This window comes from Panthera leo, chromosome C2 (assembly GCF_018350215.1).
Source record: "Panthera leo isolate Ple1 chromosome C2, P.leo_Ple1_pat1.1, whole genome shotgun sequence".
NCBI classification, from domain to species: domain Eukaryota; kingdom Metazoa; phylum Chordata; class Mammalia; order Carnivora; family Felidae; genus Panthera; species Panthera leo.
This window is the reverse complement of record NC_056687.1, coordinates 25,481,951-25,498,705: the sequence shown is the minus strand read 5'-3', so window position 1 is coordinate 25,498,705 and position 16,755 is coordinate 25,481,951. Positions and strand designations below refer to the sequence as shown.

Below are 16,755 nucleotides of genomic sequence, written 5' to 3'. Positions count from 1 at the left end.
ATATGCTCAAGATGAATTGGAAATTGGAAATGCATTTAGATAGAAAATCAGGAAGACTACTGAGATTCTGAAAATAGCAAGGTGGAACTAGATAATTTACAGCAGTCTACTTCAAAAAATAACATACTGTGCAAAATAGTTTATTTTACTTCTTTTCTTAATTTTGCCAAAACTTTAAGAATACAATATATGCTTTAACATAGCATTCCTTTAAATAAGAAGAGTATGATAAAGATAATAATCACAAAGGAAAGATTGTAAAATCTCTGTGAAAGATTAACTGTTCACAATGAAAAAGTTACTTTGTATGGTACAGATTATTTTTTTGTCTTCACCCTTAATCCTCAGCATTTCGATGGCTTAGGTAAGAATAAAGCCTTTTAGAAATCTTTTTTGTCAAACTCTCAATTCCCATGCTCTTTAGAGTGGAATGGGAAAACCACATGGCTTTCATGTTGGTTTAGGAAACACTCTACTGCAGAAAACTTCGTATCCATTCTGTGAACCTCGGGGCCAGGGCATACACCCCCGGACGATTAGGCCGTGCGCATTGGTATCCAAATGATGTCACACCAGCCAGGAACCACCTGTTGTTTTCTTGGCACATCAATGGTCCTCCTGAATCCCCCTAAAGGGTAAATTGCAAAAGAAAATTGTAGATGTGTTTTCTTTTTTTTTTTTTTTTACTTTTAAAAAAAATTTTTTTTAACGTTTATTTTTTGAGACAGAGAGAGACAGCGCATGAACGGGGGAGGGGCAGAGAGAGAGGGAGACACAGAATCGGAAGCAGGCTCCAGGCTCAGAGCCATCAGCCCAGAGCCCTACACGGGGCTAGAACTCACGGAGCGCGAGATCGTGACCTGAGCTGAAGTTGGACGCTTAACCAACTGAGCCACCCAGGCGCCCCGTAGATGTGTTTTCAATTGATATATAAGATTATTTTTTAGCAAATCAATTCAAAACTACATGTCAAAAATATGCTTTAATTGAAAGTCCTCTGTATACATCTTCACCAGCACTCTCTGTCAAGAAAGAGAACCTTTTGCTGCTTGGTAAGGACCCAGAGAAACTATGAGAACTAAAACATAATTTATATGTAATTCTTCATGATGTACTTTCATAGCAAGTTTCCTTACTTTCATTATGGCATTTTAATAGGGACTAAGAAAATCTCCAAGGCACAACTATGAGGAGCATCCTAACCAAAATATATATTAAAATCTGATCATTTAGTAAAGGAGGTATGATGATTTCATTCATGTAGAATTTAAATTTTTTTTTTTTTTTTTTTTTTTTAACGTTTATTTTATTTTTGAGACAGAGACAGAGCATGAACAGGGGAGGAGCAGAGAGAGAGGGAGACACAGAATCTGAAACGGGCTCCAGGCTCTGAGCTGTCAGCACAGAGCCTGACGTGGGGCTCGAACTCACGGACCGTGAGATCATGACCTGAGCCGAAGTCAGACACCCAACCGACCAAGCCACCCAGGCGCCCCTCATGTAGAATTTAAACGAAGCAGATGAACATGGGAGGAAAACGAGAGAGGGGCAAACCATAAAACAGACTTACTACAGAGAACAAACTGAGGGTAGCTGGAGGGGAGGTGGGCTGGAGGGGAGGTGGGCTGGAGGGGAGGTGGATGGGTTAAAGGGGTGATGGGTATTAAGGAAAGCACTTGTGATGAGCACTGGGTGTTAGATGTAAGTGATGAATCACTAAATTCTACTCCTGAAACTGATATTACACTATATGTTAATGAACTGGAATTTAAATAAAAACATGAAACAACAACAAAAAAATAAAACCAAAAAGAAGTATGTTCTAAGTATTAGGGGTGACTTTGCAGAAAAGGCACTTATTACACACATTGTGTGTTTACAGAAACTAAAACTCACACATGAAGTTGATTTTAGTTCTTTCGGGTAGCATTAACTTTTGGGCATTAGACACCATCCGAATTGAAAAAAATCTTAACATTTCAACTGAAATTGGCCTGTCTATGATATAACCTGTAGTGATAGGCACACATATTTTTGTAAGAGATTTTAACTGATGAGTTGTTTTTAATTTTTGAAAATCTTAATTATAGCAGTTTCTAATAGAGTTAATTACATATATTTGATTTGCACATGAATATTTGTGTGTAATGCAAAAGAACATGATACAAACACATAGTGCCATTATTTAATGATGGAATTGACAAATATCTCTCTTATACTAATTGTGTAATACTTTTAATCTTTTCTTATATTTAATATTTTCTTATATGAAGGAATTAAAGCCTTCTGTACTTTGGTTGCAATCATTGGTACAATAGTTCATCCCAAGTTTGTCTTAAACATTTTCCTGAGAGACTTTTTGCCTGAATCTTTATTGTCTTTGGGATCATATTTAAGGGGAAAAATGCAGTATGTGGTGTAGAAAAGCACCTTTTCTTGCTTGGGTACAGAGGAACATAAATTGTACTGGCAAACACAGGTTACCTCTTTTCTAGATGTAACAAATGTGTTCAAACTGTTGGAAGGCCGGGACTGGGGGTTTTATTTCTGTACCCTAAGCCCTTAGTTTATAATATGGGTCCAGAAATAATTATGGAACGATTAAGGATAAATACAGGCTCCAAGTTATATGTAACTTAGAAATTATTAAAAAATAAACTTTAACAGTCTGGATATTTTTTAAAGGAGTCATTTAGTTTTCTTCATATTTTCTAATATATCTTAATTTTGAAAAAGACAATAGAATCTAGACCTTGATTCCATGAACACGGATTTTAAATCTCCCAACATGTCAGTTGGAGGTTATTTCCAATGAAGATATTTCCTTCTTCTACTGAGAGATAAGTATGTACTTAAAAAATATGAGTGACTGTCCAGAAAATAAAGCGTTAACCTAAAATTTATGTTTCTATACCAGTGGTTTTAGTATGCTAAAACACGCATTGCTGGGCCCCAGTTTCGAGTTGCTGATTCAGCAGGTCTGTGCTGGGGCCTGAGAATTGGCACCTAGAGCAGGCTCTCAGGTGATTCTGATCTGCTGGATTGGAAGCTGTGCTTTGAAAACCCCTGGTATATGGGGTTCAGTGGGTTAAGTGGCCAACTTTGGCTCAGGTCATGATCTCATGGTTCACGAGTTTGAGCCCCATGCCGGGCTCTGTGATGACAGCTCAGAGCCTGGAGCCTGCTTCAGATTCTGTGCCCCCCTCTCTCTCTGCCCCTCCCCAGCTCGTGCTCTCTCTCTCTTAAAAAATATACATTAAAAAGAAAAAGAAAACCACTGGTACAGAATAAGGCTCTACATAGCAAAATGAGTTTGCTCTTTGTGTCATTCACTTAGTTTTATATAGAGAGGACCTCTACAGCCACTTGTGGTGCCTTAAAATCCAGACATCTGCCCCCAAAACACAGCCCTTGGTAAGCCAGAAGATATTTGAGAATATATGGAGGACTAATAAGGCAAATTCTTTGCAACTATAGGGGGAAAATAATGCTACGTAGAGCTTATTCTAGTGATATATCAGTAATGGCATATTCATAATTTTAGTGTATTCTCATTGTTAAAAAAACTTAATGTTTACTATTTATTTTTTGAGAGAAAGACAGAGTGTGAGTGGGGGAGGGGCAGAGAGAGAGGGAGACACAGACTCAGAAGCAGGCTCTAGGCTCTGAGCTGTCAGCACAGAGCCCCATGCGAGACTCGAACCCACAGACCACAAGATCATGACCTGAGCCAAAGTCAGATGCTTAACTGACTGAGCCACCCAGGTGCCCTACTGTGTTCTTATTTAGTTAATCCTCTTGTATAACATAGTATTAAAGTTGAACAAAGAAAATCATGTGACCCTCTAGACTACTGATTACTCAATCACGATACCATGTTACACAAGACATTTCCCTGTGTGGGAGCTTCCTTACTTGCTAATGAACAACATACTTAGACTCCCTAGAAATCAGAGCCAAATATAAGATTTCAGAGATTTGGCATGAGTTACTGACTTAATGTAACACTAATATCAGTAGCATCGGCAGCCCTATTTTCTACCCGGTGCATGAGGCTCCTGCCACACAGCCCCCATTAACTGTAATTGACGCTGTACAGCTGATTTCCCTCCTGAACGATAATTCTATAAATCTCCCTCTAAGTGGCAATATATCTTACCTTTGCACACTTTTCATTTTAAAACGAATAAGATCCAGAGATAAATTTTAAACAAGAAGAAAGCTATCCTATCTGGCTTGAATTTGCGAGTGTTCATGCAAGCAGAATAAATGTAAAACCAAGCTGAAAGTTTAACGTGATTTGAGACACAGACTTAACTATATAGATACATATAAGATATATATAAAGATATATATAAAGATAAAGAAGATATATATAAAGATTCATCTGCTTAAGTGTATGTGAAAAAAGTCTTGTATCAAGTCGAATTATGGGTGACATATGTGTGTTAATATCTGTAACAAGTTGTTTACACTTTAACAAAGTGAAAAATTTTCTCATGGTATAAATTACTATGTTTGCATTTGTATATTATTCATTTCCTCAATACTGCTATCAGGTTTAATCTAATTCAGTAAATGTTAATGCATCAATCTTATTAATTTTCAAATACAAAAAAAATGCCAGAAACTTTATTTACAAAGTCTTATAATGAAAATTGTTAATATTTTTGAGTGCTTACTTAAATGCCTTATATGTGTTACCTCATTTTTAAACCTCTAAATAAAACTTAAGTGACTTGCCCAAAGTCTCACCCATAAGTATTAAGGCAAGGGTGAAAAATAAGTGTAATCTGAGCACAGAATCTACGCTCTTCGTGACTACTTCATGCTGCACCTAAAAATTAATAATTGTTCTAAAATCTCACATAATTTACTTTTTATTTGTTGAGTGCATGTGGATTGCATGGTGCTAACAGATAGCTACATTATTTCTAGGTGGTAAGATGTTTTTGCCCTCAATGAGGGTAGCTTGTGGGTAGAAGTTTCTCTGATGGTCACACAAGTCAAAAGCTATGGATACTTCAAATATATTGCCGTGTTGGCATTCAGTGAGTTCATGTTATTACATCTCTAAAATGGCATGTAAATGATAAGATGAAAATTCTACCATAGGTGTTCCAGATCCAGAGTTATGCCAGGCTGTTCAGTAAGTTCTATTTTTTAACCTTCCTACAAGTGGTTAGCTGCAAACTGGCTCTAGCCAGTTTATCCAGGTTGGTTCTTGTGCAGAAATTATTTCTTGCCACTGGAGGGGCGTCTGGGTGGCTCAGTCGGTTAAGCATCCGAATTTTCATTTCACTCAGGTTATGATCTCTCCGTTTGTGAGTTTGAGCCCCATGTTGGGCTCCACACTGATACTGTGGAGCCTGCTTGTGATTCTCTCTCCCTCTCTCTCTGCCCCTCCCCTGCTCATGCTCTCTGTCTCTCAAAATAAATAAACCTAAAAAATTTGATTGTTACAAAAAAAAATTATTTTTTGTCATTGGACCTTTGGCCCATATTCAAAAACAAAAGTTGAAAATTAGAAGCCATTAGGTGATATTGGCCTTCAGATTTACTTTTTGTTTGTTTTAAGTTTGTATAGGGTTTTAAAGAATTAGAATTTGATTTAGCTAAGATGTATACTCTTCAGGTCAACAGTGGGCCCAGCACTACATATTTGACCTATCTCACATGTTCAAATTTTATGCCTCGTCTCTAAAGACTCTATCCGATTTTAATACTTGTTTAAAAATTAGTTTTATTTGTAATGCTCACATCCACCCAGAAGTTCTATGCTAGTAGGCCACAAATAAAAAACAAAAAGTCACAGTTTCGTAAAAGAAGAAATGACGATTTTTTTATTCCCTAATCATTGTGAAGCAATCAAATGATTACATAGCAATGCTTTCTGGAAAGGTAGGATGAGCAGTTTTACATATTTACCTGACAAGAATCTATTCCTCCTTCTTCGTAGCCTGCACATACCATATTTTCTGTAATGTTATATTCTGGCATCTGTTGCTGGCATTTCTCGTTTGATAGAAGAGGAACATTAGCTTCTTGTAATATGTTTGCAGTAGGACCTGTTCAAAATGGTAATGCAGCCAGGCAGTCAGAAGTGATCGACATGCATCACTGAATGAGCCACCATCAGTCTTATTTATTCCAACAGTTCACTCTCATTATCGAGTACTGTGTGTATATATAATGGAACTAAATGCTAAACCTCAGTATTTTAAAGCACATAATAAAGCCCATCTGTGGATCTTGCCAAATGGATAACAGTAAAGTACTTCTTTAGTGCCCAAGGGCTAGCAGGAATGGTGGATTGGACTAGACAGTCTTTAGGCATTTTCAGTATTTGTAAACGGTTACAGTATTGCTCATGGGGAAAAAAAGCCCACCAACACAAAACGTTTCATTTACAGAAATTAGCAACAACTCAGAAATCCAGGAGGCTTTTCATTTGGCACCTGAAGAGGTGCTCCCTCATAATGGCATTCAGCAACTTGGTGATGCTATGTGAATGAGCAGGTGCACACCGAGCAAAAGACAAAGCTCAAATGAGCTGTGCCCTGGTCTAAGGGCAATCAGCTTGTCATCCATGTGCAGGTGAAGAGAAAGGAGGCATTTTGTAACAGAGTGTATTTCCATGCTTTTTATAAAATGACTCATCTATTGCAAGCATGGATCTCTGTTTACTGAAATACTACTCCCAAGAGGGATGTGAAACAAGCAGGTGTCTGTCTAGTGCCTCAGAAAAGGCACATGGTAAGCACTTTCTACTAATTAGCAATTCTATTTGGTTCCTCAAGAAATGCAGAAGGTTGATGATAACTTAGTGCATATGACAGCTAAATGTATGTGACTTCATATGTTGCAGTAAATGTTGCTGCAAAAATGTATGTGATTTCATTTCCAGCTAAGTTTAATCCACACACTAAAAAGACAGGAAACAAGTGTGTGTGTGTGTGTGTGTGTGTGTGTGTGTGTATGACTCAGTGGTGTGTTTAATGTTTAGTAACTGGTTTCAAGAAAAAAATCCCCGATACGTATCATTTGCCTGATGTAAACACTCCAACCATGGCCAATTTCAAGGTACCAGCATGACAGTGAACAGGAGTTGGGAGAAGATATGCACAAATGGCAATTTCCGGCTGGTGCCGGTGACTCCAACAGCATACCACTGGTTGCCTTTGAAGTCTGACAATGGGTTTTGAAAGGTGAAGATGGAGAGGCACCTGGGTGGCTCAGTCGGTTAAGTGTCCGACTCTTGATGTTGGCTCAGGTCATGATCTCATGGTTTATGAACATGGAGCACTGTGTGGTCAAGCCCCGTGTTCTGGGCTCTGCACTAACAGCACAGAGCCTGCTTGGGATTCTCTCTCCTGTTCTCTCATTCCCTACCCTGCCTGCTCTCTCTCTCTCTTTCTTTTAAAAAATTTTTTTTTAAATGTTTATTTATTTTTGAGACAGAGAGAGACAGAGTGTGAGTAGAGGAGGGGCAGAGAGAGAAGGAGACACAGAATCTGAGGCTCCAGGCTCCGAACTGTCAACACAGAGCCTGAGGCAGAACTTGAACTCACAAACCACGAGATCGTGACCTGAGCTGAAGTCGGATGCTTAACTGACTGAGGCGACCCAGGCGTCCCCCTCTCTCTCTCTTTCAAATAAACATTTAAAAAATTAGTAAAAGAGGTGAATATGGAGGAGGAAATTCAGCATCTCAAAGCCATTCATTCATTGAGGATGGACCAGTAGTTTTTATTGTAAACTATTATAAAGTCCAAGGCAATTTTGCTACTTGTCAAGGAACAAAAAATGGTTGGGTCTAGGACAAACTCTTCGGTAAAGAAAAATTTGAGCAGTATTTTTATATTTAATATTTATTTGCCAACGTGAATTGCCATTAGGATAATTAAGAATGCACACAAAAAGATATACATAAAAATATCAGTAAAGTTATTTTAAGTTTACTAATTGCCTTAATTTAGTCAACTAGTATCATTTCATTTCTTCCTAGTAAAGCAATGTTCATGGTTTTCCTAGATGATTAGTGTAATATATTCAAAAGGTGGAGGGGAACTGGGTTTTACACAACTAGGTATCTGGAAATCATAAGGCAAAATTCATAAAATTCATTAAAATTTCCATTACCCAGGAAGTATTTAATTATGACCTGACCATTTATTCCTAAATGAAACTGATCGCAGATGCAGATTTCCCTTGGCTCCATACCACTCTTAGCGACATTTTTAAGCCAATTAAATGCATATCTTTAGTAACAATAAATAAATGAGTCAAGTTTACTCAGCTCTTAAAAGAAATACCCATTTCCTATGGAATAAAGAGTCTTAAACTTTGTTAGTGGATAATTTGTTTTTGAAGAGTCTACATCATGGTCATAAATGTCTTTTAGTTTGAAGTCTGATAGAGAAAATATCTATCTAGGAATCATTTTTACTCTGTAGCTTTCAAATTTAATAAATCATGGCATTTTTCAAGTGGAGGAAATACAAGAATATACAGTCTTTGACTTCAATATACTTTATGGACAGAAGACATGAGGCATTTCAGCAACATAATGTAATTACAGTGGAGAACCTTTGTCGAAATCATTAGGCAAAGATTTGACTTAGAACATCATCCTTTCTTTTACAAGGAATATGGGAATTTTAACTCTGGATGCTTTGCTTCTGGTATCTGCATCTCTCCACACGATTCTGTGGCTTTTCATCTTGTACAGTTAAGATTTTTAAATATCTTGGCCACGATCTGTTGGGACTCAAGAGGCCTAGTTCTTCCACCAGAGTATATAGTGCCTTTCCTTTTTGCTTAATATTTAATAAGTTGCCAAAATTCTGTTCTAGATGGAATAACTCCTATTCGGAATCCAAAAGCAACATGCCTTGTAGTTACATTTAGAGAGAATAAAGTACTGGAATGTTTAAAAAAATATGTTCAGTTAGTTTTAATATGCATTTTTTCTGTGTTTGGAAAACATCTTATTAAATAATGCTAACAAATCAATTTATAGTCTTCAGTGTAAGATTTATGCCACATCTGAATCTGCTCATCAGTAGAGTGAGTCAGAATGTTGAAAGGGATTCTTTTCTCATTTCTTAGGAAATGTGAGTATGAGGCCTTTATGTGATAAATGAAGATAGTTTTATTGATTTGGAAAATGAAACAGGTAATAATTTGGCTTTTGATCAGACTTTATCTATGTGATTTACAAAAATAAATTTTATAACCTTTGTAATATTCATTTAAATAGATGTATCTTTTCTCTTTATCAGAGTATTTATAATACTTAAATTACATACTAAGTTTGGGGAATGCTTAAACTCTCTTCCAAAAAATATCATAGTTTTACAATATGTTCTACACAACCTGGATTAAAATATATATATATACAAATACACACCATATGAATATAAACCTGACAGTGCTTTTAAGAGCTATTGCAAAACTTGTTCTAAGAGTTGCAAAAAATATTGAAAATATTCACAGGATAGTGCAATAGCATACTTCTTAGTAGTAACATTTTCTTTTTATTGAGTCTGATAATTTACCTTGATGTATAAGCCTCCCCCAGCCAGCAATGGAACAAATTCTTCCTGGAGGAAAAACGTGATTTTCTTCCAGTAAACAAATAGGTTGTATATAATCTGGAAAAATAGAATAAGAACAGACACACATGCATTTCTAACAGATTTTAAAAATCAATTATTTTCAGCACCTTATCTAAAAAACCTGTATTTTTGTTTTTGTTGCTTGAACATTTTTTAGACATCAATTGCTTGAACATTTTTTAGACATCAATCTTAGGGGAGAGAGGCATCTCCAGGAGGCTCTCTTTGATAATGGACTAGGTATCACTAGTGGTCTTTTGGGATCTTTTTCTACATTGTATCTTAATTGCTCTTTAATAATGTAAACAAGGTCTTAGTTCTAGAGTTGATCATTTATATTTGATTTTAAGTAATCATGCTATTTACAGTGTCAGTTCTGTAAAAATCTTGGTATGGCTCTTCTTTAGGGTCAATTAAGACACTTGGACAAATGTTCTGATTTTCCCGTTATCTCCACATTTAAAAAAGCTTTTAGGTGATTGTTTTACAGGGTACTTATGGAAGCATTAGCATTGGTCACTGACTTTTAAAGCCCCTTTCCAACAATTTACAAGCTGCCTGACATTTATTAAGCACCCACTACATGTAAGACCCAGGGCAGACACAAAAATGAGTAAGATATGGTGCTTACCTTCAAGGACAGGGCTACATAATTAATAGTCTGCCTTTAATAAGTGCTCTAATGTGTGTGTAGACCAAATTCCAAAAGAGCAAAGAAATGGTAACACTTTCTCTTCACTGAGGATTGGAAAAGTCTTTGGAGTAAAGGATGGAGTTGAGCAGAACCCTTCGTGTAAAGTTCACTGCCTCAGATGATTTCTAGCATGTTATCTAGGTATTTGGAGGAAGTCTTGCAGCTGCCACTCTACTAATATTGTTAAAACTCCTTTAAAATCTTCATTCTATGGATATTTTAATTTTTACTCACTTTACTCTTAGAATATATGTTCTTCTCTGTTTGTCCTACACTGCCCTTTGTGGTAGATGGACCTGCCTTTCTTTGAGAAATACAGAAGGCATGCATTGTAATGACCTATTTTCTCCCAGCTGCTCCTTTGAGTTTACTATTACAGAGAGCTTGGAATGTTTTATTCTGCTGGCCAACTTTCTAGAAAGTTGGATTTAGACACCTTGATGAAGATAATTGAATATGTTCCACTCCATTCCCCAATTCCATTTAAGTTATAATGATTTCTATAACAAATTATCCAACTTTTATGCACTATTAATTCATTGGTACTAATAATATTTCAAATCTAACTTTGAATGCATTTGGCCAGATAAGATGACTAAAACTGATTTCTTTTACCTGTGTAGTTCGCTTTAAAATCCAGATGCATCATGGCGATGTCACTGTCCTTTATTCGTTTATTGTAATGTGGGTTTATGACAATTTGATCTATCAACCGAGTTACTATGTGAGGAGAAGTCAGATTCGATGTCATCTGCAGTCCTAGGATTGCTTTCCACTTAGATGGCTCAACATTTCTCCTGAAGATTGTGAAAAAGACATATAAGGAACTTTCCATCCACCACAGTTACTTTCTACAGATCTTTGTAGTAGGTATTTCAGAACTATGTGTGCCCATCCTAAAATATGCTTGAATTTCTCTGAACCAGTCTTTAAAAACATTCCTTTAACTTTTATTCTTCTGATCAGATCATAGAAAGAACCTCAGTTAGTGCTAATTTCTATCACTTATCTTAAATCATCTCGATCTCTAGCTCGATTGTGGTTCTCAACTTCAGTTTCACAATAGAATCACCTGGAGTATTTTTAAATAACACTGTCGCCTGCTTCCCTTTCTCTATCTCTGATTTTATGAGTCTAGAATGGAGAGAGGGCTTTAAAAATATATATTATTTTTACATTAAATCTCTAAGTTTATCCTAACATATGGCCACGTTTGGGAACCACGCCTTAGATCACATTCCACTGTAGAGATTGCATCTTGGTCCAGGGTTTCTTCAGGCAACCACAACAGCTATGGTAGTAAGGGAAAGGGGTTTCAGGAGAACTCTCCTGTTTAGCGGCTCACTGAATTTACACACAGTTAAAATCAGCAAATAAAAGCTATTGTGATGCTTACAATCTAACCTAAAAATTTGAGTAATTTTCATATGCAACAAAGTTGAAAAATTTTCCATACGTAATGTCCTTTAATAGTGTATTGGTCAAGGCTAACATTTGTGTTATATGCAGATGAAGTTACAGTTCGAAAGTGTGAAGGGACTTCTAAATGTGCTTTTGGCCTGCAACATCTTCACACCAAGAAACTACTAGTGAATAGCTGGAATTAAGCCATTTAAGCCATATTCACAATGAAGTCAAAATTCAGTAACTGCAATTTTAGCAGAGCTAGTGATTTAATTCTTCATAGTTACAAGTGCCTCGTTTAATGTGGCATTTCAACTGTTAGAATCCAAATCACTTACAAATACACAAAGGGCATGAAGTTATTTCAAGTCCGTTTGTTCACCTTTTTACCTGTCTATTCATTATTTTGTTTAAATTAAACAAAGGATCATGTTTGATTAAGTCACAGTCATCAGTAAAGCCAATGAATGCCCAAGCATCCAGGCGACATCCACGGATAACCACACTGCATTAAAATCAGAGATAACTTGCTCACATACTTTATAGCAATAGCCTAACACCCATTTATGGACAACTTATTTTGTGCCAAGGCCAGTGCCCTGTACTTCGCATCAACTCTTTTCATTTTTGCTTCAGTGCTATGGATTTTACAACGAGAACAAACTGGGTACTGACAGTTTACGTGGTGGGGCAGAAACTTGAACTGGGGCTGTCTGACCTCAGAGGTTGCATCTGCACCAGCATACTGGGGTGCCTCCAGTGGCCATGGGTAGGGTTCTGTGGGCAGGGTTGAGAACATGAAGGGAGGGTTGGGAGAGAGATAGGATCTGCCACTGAATTATCTGGGCTCAGGTAGGGAGGATGTGTCTGCTCTTAGGGGCTGGTGATAGCTCCTTACGTGCCCAGATGCCGGGCCAGGAGGGTATTATGGTGCTGTAGAGGCCCTGTTTGCTTGTCAAGAGGGCTTTTTGATTCTTCCTGTCTGGGTCAGAGGAATCATCAGTACTGACTGGACTGGCCAAACTGGACACATTGATGTTTTCAGACATTCTGCCTGCATGCACTCCCACTGTACCCTGGGACTCCCTTGCCCACACTGGCCTACTCAAAGACGGGATAGAATGAAATCTCTTTCCTGGTGTCCTATCTCTAAACTTCTTGCTGTATCACATATTTAAACATGTTTCCTAAAGCTCAGCTGGTCATGGGTGTCTCTTGATTAGTATACCTGTTACGGTTGATGGGTAACAGGTAGCTACTCTTTTTTAAGAATTGTGTTTTTTATTAAACATTTAATATATACCTAATATTTACAAAAATTGATTTTACAATTACCACACCATGTTTCTTACTGTACCTTCAATTATATCTACTTATACGCTTTACATTTTACATTATCATTATATTTTACATAAACAATGTGTAATATTAATATTTCATATCATAAATAATATTAATCACATTAATGGTATCATGTTGAAAAAATAACTATCAAAATCTGCTCAAAAGGCGTATGAGCCCATTACAGAGGTTCAATTTTAAAGTTGCCAGAATGTATTTATTTTCAAAAATGATAGGATTGTCTTCTTAAGTGCTTTCTACATATTTTATCTTCAGCAAAACTTACATGGAAGTTCAGACAGATAATGCAGTTATTCACTATAGGTTTAACTCAATGATAAAATAATGCAGTTCCGTAGCTAACCTCCTCTTTTTTTTTTCTTTTGAGAACGAGAGAGAGGGCACAGGAATGTTTTGAGGAACGTGAGCGAGGGGCAGAGAAACAGACAGAGAGAGAGGGAGAGAGAGAGACAAGAGGGGCTCACCCAAAGCAGGGTGGGAGCTCACCTGATGCAGGACTCAAACTCATGAACCATGAGATCATGACCTGAGGCAAAGTCAGATGCTTAACTGACAAAGCCACCTAGATGCCCCTAACCTCGCAAATTCTTGTCTTTTATAAGTACTATACTCCTTCTGAGAACACTAAATATTAGTTACTGATATGATTAGAGCTTGCAGGCAGCACAAAGCTTAGTAATCACCATTTTGTCTTGTTATTTTAAGGTTTGAAGTAGAAAACCAATCCATGATGCGTGAACTGTGAAAATTAAACATACATGCTTCAAGCTACTGGTCTAATTAAATACAAGTTACAGCAATATTAATCTGACACATTCTTAACGATTTCTGAAGTTGTTATAGCACTACACGGAAAATAGCCTTTTTTTCATGTTTTTATTTCTCCTGTATCTATAGACCGTACTATAGGAAGGAGATACCCCTCCAACTTATCATTTGCATTTCTCCCTCAAGTCTTACTCCACATGGCTTTTCATGTCTATATGCTTAGCTTCCCCACCACAAGCCCACATCAGCACAAGCACCATTAGAACAACTACATCCTATTGCAATCTTAGTGCCTTCTCTCAGAAGAAAGGCTTGAGAATACAGAAGTTATAGCCAATGGTACTCAATTTTATGTATCACCTGAAGAATTTTGCTAAAAATCTTGAATCCTAATTTCCACTTCCAGAGACTCTAATTTGGAAAGTTGGAGGGGGACTCAAGAATCTGCCCTTTGTTATTACTGTTGGGATAGTGAGCAATACAGAATCCTCCCTGGCTTTTCCATTCACCCAAAGCTAAGACAGAGAAAGAAAGGCCTCAGAAAAATCAGTGTAGATGAGGAAGGGGTACTTATTATGTTTTAAAAACATATTTGTCTCAAAATATCTGCATTCTAGTGAAACAAGAAAAAGCTATAGGACAGGAGACAGGTGCGGATGGAACAGGAAATAGCCCATTGGATAGGCAAGTCCCAATCTGGCACAGACTAAAGAGGGCAGAAGTGAGTACCTTAAGGTAGGGAACGTTGGTTGAATTTCTGCTGCATTTCGCCTGTGCCTGCCTTGTTCAAGCAAAATATGTTTCTTAGTAGCAAAAGAAAGAAAGGCACAGGTTTGGGGGCAACAGAAAGGCATGCATTCTTGACTTCTATAACCTCAAAGACTAGCACACTTCCTGGTGCACAGTAGGTGCTCCTTCGATGCTGCACCAGATGGGAGGACTAGCACTATGCCCACTCTAGGTTGCCATGTGCTGGTGTATAAATAAATTCCCTACTCAGAGTATGGGACCTTCATTGTGGTAAAGGGTAAATATGGTAAGACAGTTATGATAGAGCAAGATGATATGCCGAAAGGAAGAAAAATCAGTGGGAACCTGGAACTCTGAATTGCAATATTTTTCCGTTCTACCATTAGCAAAGATGGTACTTTAGTCAAGTCCACCCATGGCCAACCCCAATGTTTACCCCCAGCACAGCATTGTAGGTCTCTATTATTATTCTCCACTGAATGGAAAAAAGATTCCCATGAGGATACCCAATTCCATTTTTTAAGGCAAGGAAAAAGTAGAATGCCTCTGAAATATGGTGCTGTCAGAGAGTAAGAAAGTCTTCAAGGAATAGAGCCCAAAGGTCCATCGACTGATGAAGGGGTAAAGAAGACGTGGTAGATATATATACAATGGAATATTTCTTAGCCACCGAAAAGAATGAAATGTGATCTAGATGGCATAATGCTAAGTGAAGTAAGTCAGTCAGAGAAAGACAAATACCATGTGATTTCACCCATATGTGGAATTTAAGAAACAAAACAGATGAGCATAGTGGGGGGAAAAGAGAGGCAAAACAGAAAACAGACTCAACCATAGAGAACAACCTGAGGGTGGATGGAGGGTAGGTGGATGGGGTATGGGCTAAATGGGTGATGGGCATTAAGGAAGGCACTTGTTGTGATGAGCACTGGGTGTTGTATGTAAGTGATGAATCACTGAATTATACTCCTGAAACCAATATTACACTGTTTGTTAAATAACTGGAATATAAATAAAAACTTGAAAAAAAGAATGTTTTCAAGAATATCAGGGGTAATTTTAAAAGAAAAGAGGAGCTAGATTAAATGGGATAATGCTGGTCAGTTTTAGTACTTTAAGTATCATATGGTATCACAGTAATATTGAATAATGAATTATTTCAATAAGGAATGAAATAAATGTATTTGGTCATCTCTAAAGAGCTAAATTAAAGAATGGGAGATTGGCAAGAGGCCTCTCTATGGATAATTTCATTATTGATGTATGTCAATTTAATAGCTGTGATCCAGAGTATAAATCTATATATACCTGTCCACCCAAGAGGCTGAGTAGTGGTTGCTTCTGGAAGCAGGGATGGTGATTGGGAAGGGGGAATAAGAGAATTCTGCATGTGATGGAAAGTTTCATGTCTTGATAGGAGTGTGGGTTACACAGGCATATGCCTTTTCAAAATTCATCAAATTGTGCACTTAAGATTATGCAGTTGCTCTCTGTCAGTGGGAAAAAACAAATATTAAACTCTAGGTGGTGAGTTTGCTTAACAGCGGCAGGGTTAGCAATTCTCAAACTACTTGTGTTCTAAGCTTGAACAAATCCATAAATATTTTGTGGATGGTAGGAACAGGTTTCTCATTATTGGAGATGAGCTAGAATGGATCTTGCGGCAATCTATTTTCATTGGAGCTGCCACTTTGAGTTCATATTTATAGGTATATGGCTGTATCTATTGAGAGGGTCTAGGAGCTCGACACACCAGCAGTCGCAAGGAGCACACAAGATCTTGATTTGTAAAATGTAGAAGAAACTAAAATTACCTAAACAGAACTGGGGTTTCTTAGAAAGTTTGATTTGAGGACTGGGGGGGGGGGGGGGGGGAAGAAGCACAAAATGAACCTGGAACATCTTATTTTGCAGAAAGTAAAGAAATTCTCAAAGAATGGACATACATCAAGACCAACGCGGGGGCAAGCTTAAAGGGTTTCACCAAATATGAGGACTTTCTATAAAATAACTTGCTGTAATAAAAAATATCAAAGACAAGAAAGACATAAAGATAGCAAGCCTGGCAGAAAGTCTATTCCAGATTGAAAAAGATGAAAGAGTTGTAGTAACTAAATGCAGTGCATTATCCTGGATTGGTTCTTGGGTGGCAAACAG

At 37.3% G+C, this 16,755-nt stretch overlaps 1 protein-coding gene across 1 annotated transcript in view; it reads right to left on the bottom strand.

The window, feature by feature from the left end:
- Nucleotides 1–409: 409 nt before the first annotated feature.
- TMPRSS15 (transmembrane serine protease 15) overlaps nucleotides 410–16,755 on the bottom strand; it is a 120,661-nt gene continuing 104,315 nt past the window's right edge. Inside the window, exons 22-25 of the mRNA XM_042955987.1 lie at nucleotides 10,930–11,111; nucleotides 9,561–9,656; nucleotides 5,929–6,068; nucleotides 410–628 (exon numbers count right to left, since the gene is read on the bottom strand). Of these exons, the coding sequence (XP_042811921.1) occupies nucleotides 473–628; nucleotides 5,929–6,068; nucleotides 9,561–9,656; nucleotides 10,930–11,111 (574 nt within the window). The 3' untranslated portion in view covers nucleotides 410–472. The remainder of the gene's footprint in view (nucleotides 629–5,928; nucleotides 6,069–9,560; nucleotides 9,657–10,929; nucleotides 11,112–16,755) is intronic.